Source organism: Melanotaenia boesemani, chromosome 4 (genome assembly GCF_017639745.1).
Source record: "Melanotaenia boesemani isolate fMelBoe1 chromosome 4, fMelBoe1.pri, whole genome shotgun sequence".
Classification (NCBI taxonomy): domain Eukaryota; kingdom Metazoa; phylum Chordata; class Actinopteri; order Atheriniformes; family Melanotaeniidae; genus Melanotaenia; species Melanotaenia boesemani.
The window spans coordinates 30,298,349-30,311,563 of record NC_055685.1 but is presented as its reverse complement, the minus strand read 5'-3'; the positions used below and the strand labels follow the sequence as shown (position 1 = coordinate 30,311,563).

Sequence of the window (13,215 nt, the reverse complement as noted above, 5' to 3'; positions counted from 1 at the left end):
CAAGCTAATTCCATACACTGGAACTTTTGTGTCTTGCATTTGACCTTTTTTTTTATTTTTAGGTAATTTCTTTTATATATTTTTAAAGTTTGTCTTTAATGTACTTCTTAATGCTTCCTGTACCAAAGCACCTTGAACTGTCTTGCACATGAAATTTGTTATAAACTTACCTTGTCTTGCCGTACTCAAGCGAACCAAAACACTTGGACAAAGTCACGCAGTTACAACAATTTCTCACTAGGGGGCAACATTCCCCAAAACAATCGATGGCCAAGTAAGAAAACTTCTTTCTGAAAACTTCCTCGTTCACTGCAAGTGAAGAACGGAGCAACAATACATTTCTATTTTCACTTTGGTGATCAAAGCTGATCCGGATTTCGTCAAGGAACGTCTAGACTTTGATTTGTCTGTTACAGGAGTGGGTTTAGCTTGTAGTTCACCTAGACATCTGGCACCTGATGTGGCCTTTCTGTCTCACTGCATTTTCGAGGTGGATCCTGGAGATGCTTGTCTTAGCTTCCTGTCAACTGACCAGAACAAGTCCTGTATAGGGGTCGAACCTTTTCTAATCAGTCTCTATGATGTAGCAGGTCAAAGGTCAAGGTGAGCAAGAATTTAACCTGGATCTCAAACACAGCTATTCTGTATCTATTAGTTATGAACATTTCATTACAGATAGCATGTTCCCGATTCATTAAACTGGTGTTTTGGACACAGAGATCATTTGAAGTCTGTGGATAGCTTGTGGAGCTCAGGTATCAGTGTTTCCTCAATCTTTACACATTTTTCTTTTCTTTTAATTTCACAAACATACCTCAGTAGTTCTTCTGACCACCTGCCAGTTTTTCTCACCTCTTATCTCACCTCGTCTCACGTGGGATTTGAACCGGCAACGTCCAGCACCGCTACAACGAAGGTGAAGGATTGCTTTCCATATGTTCACTACCTTATTCCCCTGCATTTCTTCACACTTAGTTTATGAACTCATTTGTCATGGTTTCTTTGTATGTTTGTATGTATTCTTTTAGAACATCAGATTGATCATGTCAGTAGTTCTATTAGAAATATATTTACTGAAATGTTGTAAGTACTTATTTAACCTACTGCATGTTTCATTAAGATTACATTTCTCAGTTCAAATTGGCCAAAATCCTTAATTCAGGTGAACTTTAGGAGATTTACAGAATCAACAGCCACACGTCACCCTTCAAAGTGAAAATGCATCTTTTTTTTATTGTACCATACATTAATTATTAAGGGCAGAAACTAACCAAATCAAAAATATATCAAACAATGATTTCTCTACAGGGTTTGGAGAAGGTACAAGTCACCATTCAAACGTAATCATAAACACCGTGGGAATCAACTGCAACAAAAAGGAAAAGTACAAATAAAAGAGCTTCAGCTGCTTTAATTCACCTTTACAGAATCAGCACTGCTACTAAAGAGGAAACTGAACAAAATGTTAGCTGGTGTGTGTGAAAAAAACCCAAAAAACGTGGAAACATGTAACTGCTTGGAAACAAGCATTGAAACATGATGGTCACCAAATAAAATTGAGCACATTCACTTGACATAAAGATAAAATGCAGAAAATGGTGATTGTTAGGCAAAAGATCAGTTCCTACCAAGATGAAATACATGAGAATTTCTGAAATTACCAACATAAATAATAAAATAAAAAAAAAAAACAGAAAAGCTGAATAAATCTGTCCATGGTGCCATTGTACCCCCAGGAGATTGAAATTTAATTTACACAAGTTTTAAAAAAGAGGAAGGAGGAAAGACAGCAGGAGGGAAGAGGGAGGGGGTTCATGAGTGTTTCTTCTCCTTTTTCCTATTTTTGTTACTTTACATTAGATCGGGATGGCTTTAGGTAAATCTAAGTAAGAATACATTTTATTACAGTCAGACAGAACTTTGCTACTACCTTAAATATACAAGCACAAATACACAAAAATTCTCCAAAAAAGAAAAAAAGACCAAATAAAAACATCCACACTAAATTATTTCTCTTTATAAACATAAAAGATAAAAACAATATATTTTAGAGGGGGAGGGATAAAAGTCCTGCGTTGCTCCTTGGTCTGTAGCTTTTCAGTATTGGTAGAAAATAAAAAAGTAACAATTGAAATGAAGGCGTTTAATACAAATTAAAAAACATTCTAGGGAAATATATACTGTATAAAAACTCTTAAAATGTGTAACTGTGTATGTGCATGTATGTGTAGTAAATGCTCTCCATTTGAAAGACTGCATTCACTGTAGTCTAATCAGAGATGGCTCGGGTACTAGGGCATTTAAAATCCTTCAATTGTAATGTTACGTGTATGTGAATATACATATATGCATGTATGCATGTGTGTGTAGTTTTGCCCTAGCGCCACACAACAGCCTTCCTACTAGTGTGTTAATTTCAATGGTATTACAGACTGATTCTAAATTTTGATCCGTCTGCTTCGGCAAAGCCACAGTTAAACTCGCACTGCCTCTTTTCTCTCCTCACAAATTTTACACACTCACGCACACACATATATTCTCTTGACAAACATCAGAAGTGACTTATACGTCAGCAGAGCAGACCTCAACTGAGAGCCATGTTTAGATGATGGGTGGACAAGTCGTCCCTAAGCAACTCGCCACCATCCTGAAGCCCCGTTACCACCTCCTCCTCTACCCCACCTGTTCATACATGTGAACCTTCAGTATGGATAGGTTAGTGTATTTACTTCTCTTGTGGATTAAATCCCTGCTACTTCCTGGTCACATCAACCCAATCCCTGTCCAAAATAAAAAATTAGCAACAGCAGATGGGATAGGATTGTGTACATGTTGAGAACAGAGCAACAGTGCCTAAACATTGGGAAAAACAGCACTGGAAGAAACTGGCTCTGGTTCAGTCAGAGGACAGACTGAGATCCCTCAGGCTACCTCTGAGAGTGAATCTGAGCACTACAGCAGTGTTTCATTTGTAAACCAGATGGTGGACTGTTTTGGTTGCAGTCTTGGCTATAGGGGTGGGGGTTGAGGAGTGGTTGAGAGGGGTTTATGTAGAGGTTGCGGGGCTCTGGGCTCTACTGTGATGCCTGTGAGGTGGGGTTGTCGCTCTTGCTCTCCTGGCTGGAGGGGGCCTTGTTGTTCCAGGGCGAGTTAGAGCCCAGCGCTGGAGAGTTGTTGAAACTGTCTTCGTCATCAATGCCGTTGGCTGCGTCGAACTGCGTGTTCTCCAACCGTGTGATCAGACGCTCATCCTCATCACCAAACTCCCCACCCATCAGAGTAGGTTCTCCCACCACCATTACGTCCTGCAGTGACAACAAACCAGCAACAATTAGACCACATGACTTATCTTTGCACCAATGTCGTAATTTTCTTCCTTTTACCAAGTAGGCTTTTTCAATACCGCCTTAAATTTCCATGTACCAATCTCTGAACTTGTACTAAGCTTCAGCTATGTATTTTTTACAGCATAAAAACAATGATGAGGCATGAATGTGTGCGCAGTGTTTTATTTTCAACAGAAAAGAGTTGTATTTTTGTATCTCCTGCCTGGTCCCTGAATACCCAAATGCAAAACCTCAGAATTAATCAGCCGAGTGAGACTGGTTATTGGGTAGATGATAACCCACAGGAAAATTTTCACCCAACAGTAGAAATCTGAAAAAGAAAGTCTTATTATTATCCTTTTACTTTTAAATTAATTCAGCCCAGAGCCAGATAATGGTTTTGAATTTCACATTTTGTTTTTTGGTTTGATGAGTTAGTTGATCGAATGAATGAATGAATGAATGAATGAATGAATGAATGAATGAAGAAAGCAGTTCATCAACAAACACTGTAGTGTTGTTTCTGTTGCTGGTGTATTAGCAGAATTCCCACACTAGGCGGCACTGATGTACTCACCGGAACTTGGCTGGACAGGGGGAAGCCACTACCAGGGCTCTTCTTTTTGTTGTTGTTGTTGTTATTAGCTCCTCCTCCTGCACTAATGGTGCTGCCACCTGACATCTTACGCTTCCGCCGTTTGTTAGGGGCCTGTCTTGATGGCTCAGCTAAAGAGAGGGGATAGACTTAGACTTAGGGATTCAAAGATTTATAAAAACCATGAAAGACATATACCAACAAAGTTGGTTAAAAGTCAGTTATGTTAACCTTCTGGTTAAATGGGTGTGTGTGAGTGGAACTTTGGTCACCTACCAGGTGGTGCCACCATCCTCTGCCATTTTTGGAAGAGGCAGGTCTTGAGGCAGTCTCTGGGACTGAGGCTGTATGTCTTGTGTCTAGACATGAGCTCCTGCATGGGCTCCAGAATCACACACAGCTGGTGGAGGAACAGAAGAATGTTACGAGTCAGATATACAGTTAAGATCTGACCTATGGTAAATTGTCTTATTAAACAACAGAACTTAAAAAATGGGGCTAAAACTCCTGATATTAAGCTGCCATGATAGAGCAGAGATGTGCGAGGAAGTTTATGTTTTAATATTCTACACGGACATGAGGTAGTACTTTTGTATGTCTTTGAAATGCCAGGACTTTAGATCAAGACAGTATTCCTGAACGGTTTGCATCCATATAGCATAAGACCTGAACTTCTTTTTTATTAATCCGACAGCAACTTGTCCTCAAGTCTGAGAGAATACTTAGCTGCTGTCAGTCAGACCCCTATCTATAAATGACTATAAACAGAACAAATCTGAAACACATCAGTGAATTAATTTGGCATACAATCTGGTTTTCAGAGGTCATCATTAACTGCATTCCTAGTCAATGGTCAATTTTCTACATTATTAATGTCTGTTAATAAATCAGGGATACAATCTGCAAATTAGCCACAGCTAGAAGTCCTATAAACACGCATGTAGTTGCACTTGATGTGACACTGTATTGTTCCCGTGAAATAAATTTCATAAATATTATTATTAGGTACTTTAGTATTTTTCACACAATAACTGAATCAAATGTTTTGAGCAAGAAAAGCCCAAAAACTGTTTGTTTTGAGATTTGGGTAAAGCTGCAGCAGTCTTTGCTGAGTCTGACAGACAAACAGATAAACAGAAAGAAGCCATTGCAAGTCAACTCTGCTTGACAAGAAAGATTATACAAAAACATATGTATTAATTCATAGGACAAGCTTGTGCTGTCTGACGTATACAGTTTCTATGCAAACTTCATACCTTACTTTGTGAACTACCCAAAACTGGTGCGAATTGGCAAATATAGCATGCATACCTTGCATCTTGGTCACTTGCAAGTTTACAATAGATACCCTGAGGCCATGGGGGAGGGTATTAGTTGACTTTTAATGACCATGTCTGAACAATGACCAATCTTTAACCGATTGATTAAGCCTTTTTCATTGTCTATCATATGTGAGAACAAAGTCTTGATTGAGTTCTGTATTATTACTACAACAGAACATTTCCAAACAAAGCTCAACTGTTCTTGCTAAGTTTACGCCTGTCAAATACACAAATAGAGATAACATGTAAGAATTACACTCTGAGGCCACAGAGCTTCTAATCAAGTAACACCAGCAACACTTACTATGTCAAAAGCTGAGTGATATTACAGTTGGGTGACTTGATGATGACACCAGTAACCATGAACTAGCTGGTTGATGAGAATTTTTGACAACAGTGTCAAGGCATAATTAATAATTCTTAAAAAGTATTTTTCTCATATTTTATGATTGTTGTGGTAAAAAAAAGGATGAAATACAAATCTTAGAATTTAATCACAATTGCAACAGTTCTGCCACAAACTGGTCAGTCCTACCGCACATTTTTAGTGATAACTGGTGTCCAACTTGTGTCACCCACATATGAAAAACTGCTCCATTTAGCAAAAAGCTTAGTATTAGTCTCAAAAAAGTCCAAACCTTGATTTGATCACAATCCATGGAAGGATCTATGAAGCAGCCTGGTTTTCAGTTTTGCTACAAGCTATTTAAGAAAAAGGCACATTTTCTATACTTCTTAAAACTGTACAAAAAAGTTTTTCTAAACAGTGCTTTTTTCAACTAAGTTGCATTCATTGAGCTTAAAGTCAAGATATCAGATGACATCTACAGTGTCGATGCTTCAAGTATAGCTATAGTCTGGCCGCATGTACAATATTTACAAACCGAATACAGGACCGTGAACAGAAACAACAGCATCGTTTAAGGGGTTAAATGCTGAATGTGTGTTTAACTCACTCGGAGGTAGTTGAGGGTGGAATTTGACAGGCCACATCTTGTAATGTTTTTAGAAAGCTGGTCCAGCATCTGTGGGTCTTGAGCCTAGAATATGAAAAAACAAACAAACAAAAAAAAAAAAACAACACAAAACAGACAAAGCAGATTAAGACACAAAAAATATTACATGCACAATGTAGGTTATCTATATAAAAATGAAATCACTCACATGCATGGCCAGTATACTGCGAGGGATGAGTTCACGGTGTTGTCTGATGCTGAAGTGCCATGTCTTTATCCTCATCATGTCATCAAACATGAATTCCAGGTACAAGCGACCTTCTACACACACCTGCAGAGGTTCAGAAAATTGAGTACATTATACAGCCAGTAAAGAATCATGGGTGAACTTGGGGTTTCAATTTAGTGTTTCTGACTTCAGTGGGGGAAACAAAGGCTCCATAATCCCACTCAGATAATTTAAAAAGACCCTTCTGCAAAAACAAAAATATATATACTGATGTAGTTAGTACAGAAATAAAATGAAGATACTTGTCTTTTGCATATACATCAACACACCTGTGTGAACATGGGCTTTCCATTCTGGGTGACCATGGTGCACTGATCACAGTCGAGGGAGACAAAGTTATTGTGGAAGGACTCCTTGGGATGTTTCAGCACATAGTACAGCTCAGTTGCACCTCCCTCAAATATACTCCGGAAGTATCTTGGAATTAACGTCCGACCAATTGCTGGAGGGAAAACACAAGAGGGTGTTAAGAGTCTTAAGTTGGCTTTTTGTCACATCTGTCATTGGCAGGAACTGAAAAAAATTAATCAGGCTGAAACTTTCTAAACTCTATAAACAAAATAATGCCATATTTGACTACATTTAGACACCTGACTGTGTCACTTTACAGAAACAACATAATTAACCTCAAAATTTATGACTGAGGTATGACTGTAATTTATAATTATTTATCTACCACTAGGATACACTAATTTCAAACTCTGCAGGGAGATATAAGCTGATCATATACAGTCCGCACGGGACTATATCAACTTTGTTTCTTACTGTAGCGTTTGGGTCCATCTTCAAGACAGAAAGTAATGGTCAGCATAGCATCATCTTCAAAGAACTCCGTAGTAAATGCATCCCACCACAGGTTGTCACATTCCTGCAGGGTGAGGAGAAGAAAATAATAAAATACACAATAACTGGACTGTCTGTGCATCCGTTCATAGGACTGTGTGTGCAAACAAACCTCGGTCCAGTTCTGTAGCCGTTTGTTGAGCTCAAATATTCTGTAGTCTGTCTGGTTGCCATATGGTGTGTGCCTCCTGGATATCCACAGAAAAACAGAAAGAAAACAGGGCATTTGTGAGAGGAGTGGTCAAGAAGATCCAAGATATGTAAATAATAGATTATAAAGTTATTGATTTAGTTAGTGAAAAGAAAAAACTAACTTCTCATGACCTAAATTTTTACACTAGGCAGAGATAAATGAAATCTTACCCTATTCCTGGCTCCAGGTATGTGGGCGGATACATTGGAGTGGGACTGGAGAAATATGAGACAGAGAGAATATTATATTCAGCTTACTGTCAATATGCCCCTCTCCAGGAGTGGGTCTGTCTTTTGGGGCACAAGCCAAACATGGTACAAATTGGATGATACAGTGAAGTCACAGATAATAACACTTCTCACATACACAGCTGCAAACTGCATTCATGTCACTTACTGCAGAAAGAACTTATGAAGTAAACACTTCTGCAGAAAATAACCTCTAACCTCCAACAGCTATGCACGCCAATTTCAGCAGTAAAGACTTTTGCCATAAAACTGGGCAAAAGTTTTCAGATTAATTACTCCAGCTCAGAAGATATTTGGCTGGATGATGGGTGGTGGTAGAACGAAATTAGGGTGCACTCACACCAGCTCTTTTGATTTGAATCCTAGTCCGTTTGCTCTGAAACTCTGCTTCGTTTGGGGTATTGTGAATGTACAAAAGAATTCTGATTCGAATCAAAGAAGCAGACTCAGTCCACCTCCAAATGTAGGTCTTGGTCCATTTCACGTGGACAAAATACAGGAAGCAGATTAAAAAACAAAGTTATTTGTGGGTTCAGCGCACGGCATCGCAGGTAAACAAAACCAAAAAAGTGTACGTGTGGGGCAATAGGTGGCTCTGGACGGGAGAAATGGCTTGCAGTCAGACGTGGAAGAATTCAGTAAAAGTTATGACAGGAGTGCTGTAAGTCTTCTCCTTCAGTAATTCTTGATGTAAAGAGTAGAACAAGTTATTTAAAAGGTCCAGTTTGTTTGAGAAGTGTAGCATGAACGCAGTCTCAGTCTGGAAGAATACTGCACCCCTTAACTGAACTGAGTCCCCAATCGGACCAAATCTAGCGGACCATCCTGCCGTGAATGCACCCTCAGAGTGCATTAAATTCCATGGGATCCTTTCATCAAAGGGTGGAAGATTAAACTTGTGACAGTTTGTTACCACTTTCAACTATTGACACACTTACACACAAACACCAACCATACACATAAACACAAAAGTTTTATATTTAGCACCCCAATCTGAAAACTGACATTGAAAAAGGTACATTTATGGTGGCACAGCACTACCATGAGTGTACATAGATTTTACCTCAAGCTCTTATTAGTAAAACATATGCTGGAAACATCCCATTTTTACCAAACAACTCATCCTAATGAGTTTTTTGGTAAATTATTACATCAGAAATTACAGATAAAGCTCATAAAACTTAACACATCCCAGGATGATTATATTCTGAATAAGTTGCTGTGTGTTTTTTTTCTTTTAATCTAAGCAATTGTTTTACCAATTGCCTGTTAAAGCTTGCACTCTTTGACTTACTGGACCACCAACTAAACTAACACTGGATTGATAAAAAAAAAAAAAAAAAAACAACTTGTAGCAGCAGAAGTTGTGATATTAGAAGCATCTATACAAACTACACTGAATAATACACAATGGTGTAGAAGCTTAAAAAACTGCTTGGAGAGCATCCTATTCCACTAAAATACTAACAAAAAGCAGATATAAAACTCACCCCACGTCTCTGTCCAGCATGGTGCCGGGGTGGAAAGGGGGAAAAGTGCTACCGTTGGGGGGCTCCTTGGGGGAGTACAGCTTGAATGACTTGGAGGAACAGCCTGGAAGAGATACAGGTAAAATATAAATGTAAATTTTCTAATTTCATGTAAAGATTTTTAAGTAGATAGATCTGAGGAGTGCCAGTCAATAGCAAATTATTCCACTAAGTTATGTTGGATGAATGATGTAAAGCATCCGGACACTTCCTGTTTCTCTCTTACAGAAACTGCTACACTCAACAACTCTTAAAATAACTTGTAAATATCAAACAGCAGCAGACAACACACACTCCCCAAGCACACTCGTCAAACAGAGTGATGCCTCAGACACAAACAGCTCCAATTCTGATTGTACTCTAATTGCCCAGCTCTCTTGTAAAGGCCATCCAGGCGTGGCGGCCTACAGGTCATGATCCCCATAGTCACCATAGTGAGAACCCCCCTCCTCAATGTCCCTCTGCCCTGTCATTGCATATTCAACATATAACACCACATGTACTAATAAAAGAAATACTGATAACCAGCGATCAGCTTGTTACCCGGCCCCCCTTTTTTTTCTTTTTTTTAGTAATTACAAACATTATTGCAATGCTGTTTTATCACTTTATGGTAAACACAGCATAAAGATAAACTGATCGTCAGATGGAAAACCAGAGCTCTACCTAACTCACTCTAAAGCTAATAATGACATATCAGGTTGGTGTGCCAAAAATCAATTTAAAATGTAAAAGCTTTTATATTTCAAGCTCACTTTAAAATAAAAACACATATATAATTAAAAAAAAAGAGGAATTACATCCCAGTATGCTCAATTTCTAGTAGGTCTCATCTGTGTGTATCACACACTCCGTGTCAGCTATTGAAAGCAGTAAAAGACCTAAAGGTAAATAAATAATAAAGATAAGTACAGATCATTAAAACGTGATTTTCCATCTTCAACAGAAAAAAGAAGCTTTACAGCACTCATCCTTTTGAAGGCTTGCCCTCTCTTAAAGCAGAAACGAGCTGTTTACCTTGAAACACTATACTTTGGGCTGGATGCGCCAACAGATTGATAAATAAATAAATAATCGATGGTTATGTGTCCATTAGTTGTTGAGAGCTCCATTAGCTCAGCTCCTCTCCAGTTAGCGGTTAATGACAGTCACAATCGCATCAGCTGGAATTCACTTCCTCCACGGGGAATCATGTTCCTCTCCTTTACAAGCAAACACAGCTCTCTAGATACATATACATTGTACATGTTGATATCCTCTTGGTTTGAGTTGGCCAGCTAAACTTTAGTGTGTGTTTGTGTGGTGGTATGGATGCCGAAAGCACTAGATATTTATTTTCTCCATCTTCTGACACTAATATGTTGTATGCGGTATAACAAAGTCTTTATAACTTAATAATAAACTGTCGTGGTTTTGGATTCAAGCCTCTTCTGACTTCCACCAAGGTTGCCAGGAGGGACAAGTGTCGATAACCGAAACCTAGTTTATACTGAACCAAAAACCCACATTAGAGTTTTAAGCAAATCACTCATTTAACTATTTACGCCACATTTAAAATTCAGTTTTCACATCTCCATTTTGTTTAACTTTAACAGCCGAAGCATATCACAGTGAAGCCGCTTCGCTACAAAGGCAATTAGAAAGACAGCTACCGAATACTGCTAGCATTTAGCAACAAGCTAAGCTGAAACGTCAGCTAAATTATTTCGGAAAGTGGGTGATCTTTGCAACTAAATACCAGCCGACAATAAGTTAAAACAAACTAAATACTCGAGTAAATATATATATTCAAAAAGAAATTTAACCTTGACATCTTAACCACGAAGACACAGGCACTGTACAACACTGCCTCGTAGGCCTGTAGAGCACGCTAACGTTAACAAGCCAAAAACTAGAATCCAGTTAGCTTTTAGCCTTCTTGCTAACGCTTCAGCGTTAAATCCCCTTTCAGCTAGAAACGACATAAAAAGCACAATACACAACAACCCCGTGTGTTCGTTAACTATATTCAATTCCCACTGCAGTAATATATTACAATCGTATTTTGTTTCTTTGGGAAAAGCGACTCGTTACCTGCAAAGAAGTCCAATAAAAAAATTGATGTTTACAGATCCGTGATGATAGCCCGTGTGTACGCTCTGTGCGTAAAAACGGATAGGCCCGCTGGACGCAACGTACCCACACAATACGTCCCCTTCGAACAGGATCAATAAAAATCTCCTTAAACAGGGACTAGAACGGAATAAGGCCTAGATCGCGGGAGTGGATCGTTTATGTTTAGTCCCGCATGAGGCCTTGTCAGTGGGCTGTAGCCTGCTGTGGGTTTACATACGGACCCCGATGAGCCCTTTGTTCACGGGAGGACATGAACAATAGCTGTAGGCCCTCCTCCTCCTCCTTTCCGTCTGCAATGTATTTGCTCCTCTCTCCTCAGTCCAACACCGCTAGCCACCCTCTCCCCCTTCTCCTCCTCCTACCCCCACTAATGCACAACTGCACATAAAGGTTGTCTGGTAAGCATTTTTCCCTTCCTCCTCCCTGCATCCCATCCCTTCCTTGTAACTGACACAGATGAGAATTGGCCTAATGCAACCGACTGGAAATGTGCGTGGAAACAAAGGTCGTGCTGACTGCAAAGTAGTTTCCATGTTTGCTTAATTAGTGCACATCAACTTGCTACGAACAGCTGAACTGAGACAGTGACAGCCACGAAGTCTCTGGTTATAGTCACTATACTCTGGGCTCAGTCAGTGTGGTGCAAACACAGCTGATGTAGCAGCCTGATCAGTCAAAAGCAGATTAAGATCTTAAAACTTTCACAGAAAGATAACAGACTGGGGCTGTTTAGTATTAATTGTGTATTAGAGTTTTAACACTGAACCATCTCCAGTGTGGACCAGTAAATCCACAAACACTGGGAATCTCTCCCTTATTCTTTTGGTCTGCACATACACACATATAGTTACACACACATACACACACACACACACACTGATGTTAAGCCAAAAGGAGAATCCAACAGGCCTCTAAATCTGCTTAAATCGCTTCAAATTATAATCAGATATTCAGATCACAGCCAGCGAGATCTCACCCATATGGCCAAAGTTGGGATATAAAAAGAACAAGCTGGCTAGTGTACTGACATCAGAGGTTAGATTTGATTTATGCATGTGGTTGTAATTTTTATTTATACACACATATTGTGTATATCTAATATACAACATCTACTCTTAAAGGAGAAAAATACTGACACATCATTTCATGCCAATGATGAAAAGAAAAACAAATCTTTCTACTTCTAAAGTACATTCTCCTCCAGCTGAATAGCCAAGGAGGCTGCAGCCACAAGGATGAAGATGAGCCCAATTTATACATCAAGCATGTAAACAGAAAGTGAAAACATGATTCATAAATGATTTAGTCACAAATTAAGCTGCTGTTATGAGCCGCTCTGTGGTCAGGCTTTGACTGAGAGTGCTGCACAACTATACAGGTGGTGACTAGTAATAAGGGAATAGTATCATGACATTAATTTTAACTGGTTTTATGTTCATGTTGAAATGGTGCATATATGCACAAGTCTTAGTCTGTTTGAAAAGAAACATATGTAGTCCACATTTACAGAGGGGAGAATCATTTCTATGTATTTTCCAAAATGTGCTTTAAGGTTTTCTATAGATATTATTAAAGAGTGCTGTTTTTGCTTCGATGTTGCAGCTGAGGAATTTAGATGTTTTTAAATGTTTACATTTTTAAAATGAACTTCATCACATGATAGTTCAAGTTATTTATGTTCTTATTCAAAAGAAATTGTGCAACAGAAAAAAATATATAAAAGTTAAATATTTCACATTTATAACTGCATATTTGCACTTAAAATGAGGGAGAGAAAAATAATTAGCAAAATGAAAGCA

The 13,215-nt window shown here is 38.7% G+C and overlaps 1 protein-coding gene across 6 annotated transcripts in view; it reads right to left on the bottom strand.

Moving 5' to 3' along the window:
• Positions 1 to 1,206: 1,206 nt before the first annotated feature.
• The window catches only part of ldb1b (LIM-domain binding 1b), a 28,695-nt gene continuing 16,686 nt past the window's right edge, over positions 1,207 to 13,215 (bottom strand). For 3 of the 6 annotated variants that reach the window (XM_041983036.1, XM_041983034.1, XM_041983032.1), the window contains exons 2-11: positions 9,263 to 9,365; positions 7,695 to 7,739; positions 7,444 to 7,519; positions 7,254 to 7,356; positions 6,758 to 6,930; positions 6,408 to 6,530; positions 6,200 to 6,283; positions 4,198 to 4,321; positions 3,904 to 4,052; positions 1,207 to 3,305 (exon numbers count right to left, since the gene is read on the bottom strand). In XM_041983036.1, the coding sequence (XP_041838970.1) occupies positions 3,075 to 3,305; positions 3,904 to 4,052; positions 4,198 to 4,321; positions 6,200 to 6,283; positions 6,408 to 6,530; positions 6,758 to 6,930; positions 7,254 to 7,356; positions 7,444 to 7,519; positions 7,695 to 7,739; positions 9,263 to 9,282 (1,128 nt within the window). In that variant the 5' untranslated portion in view covers positions 9,283 to 9,365 and the 3' untranslated portion in view covers positions 1,207 to 3,074. Of the gene's footprint in view, positions 3,306 to 3,903; positions 4,053 to 4,197; positions 4,322 to 6,199; positions 6,284 to 6,407; positions 6,531 to 6,757; positions 6,931 to 7,253; positions 7,357 to 7,443; positions 7,520 to 7,694; positions 7,740 to 9,262; positions 9,366 to 10,318; positions 10,342 to 11,374; positions 11,618 to 11,637; positions 11,734 to 13,215 lie in introns of those variants that run through there. The other 3 variants (XM_041983033.1, XM_041983035.1, XM_041983037.1) reach the window with 3 other exon arrangements.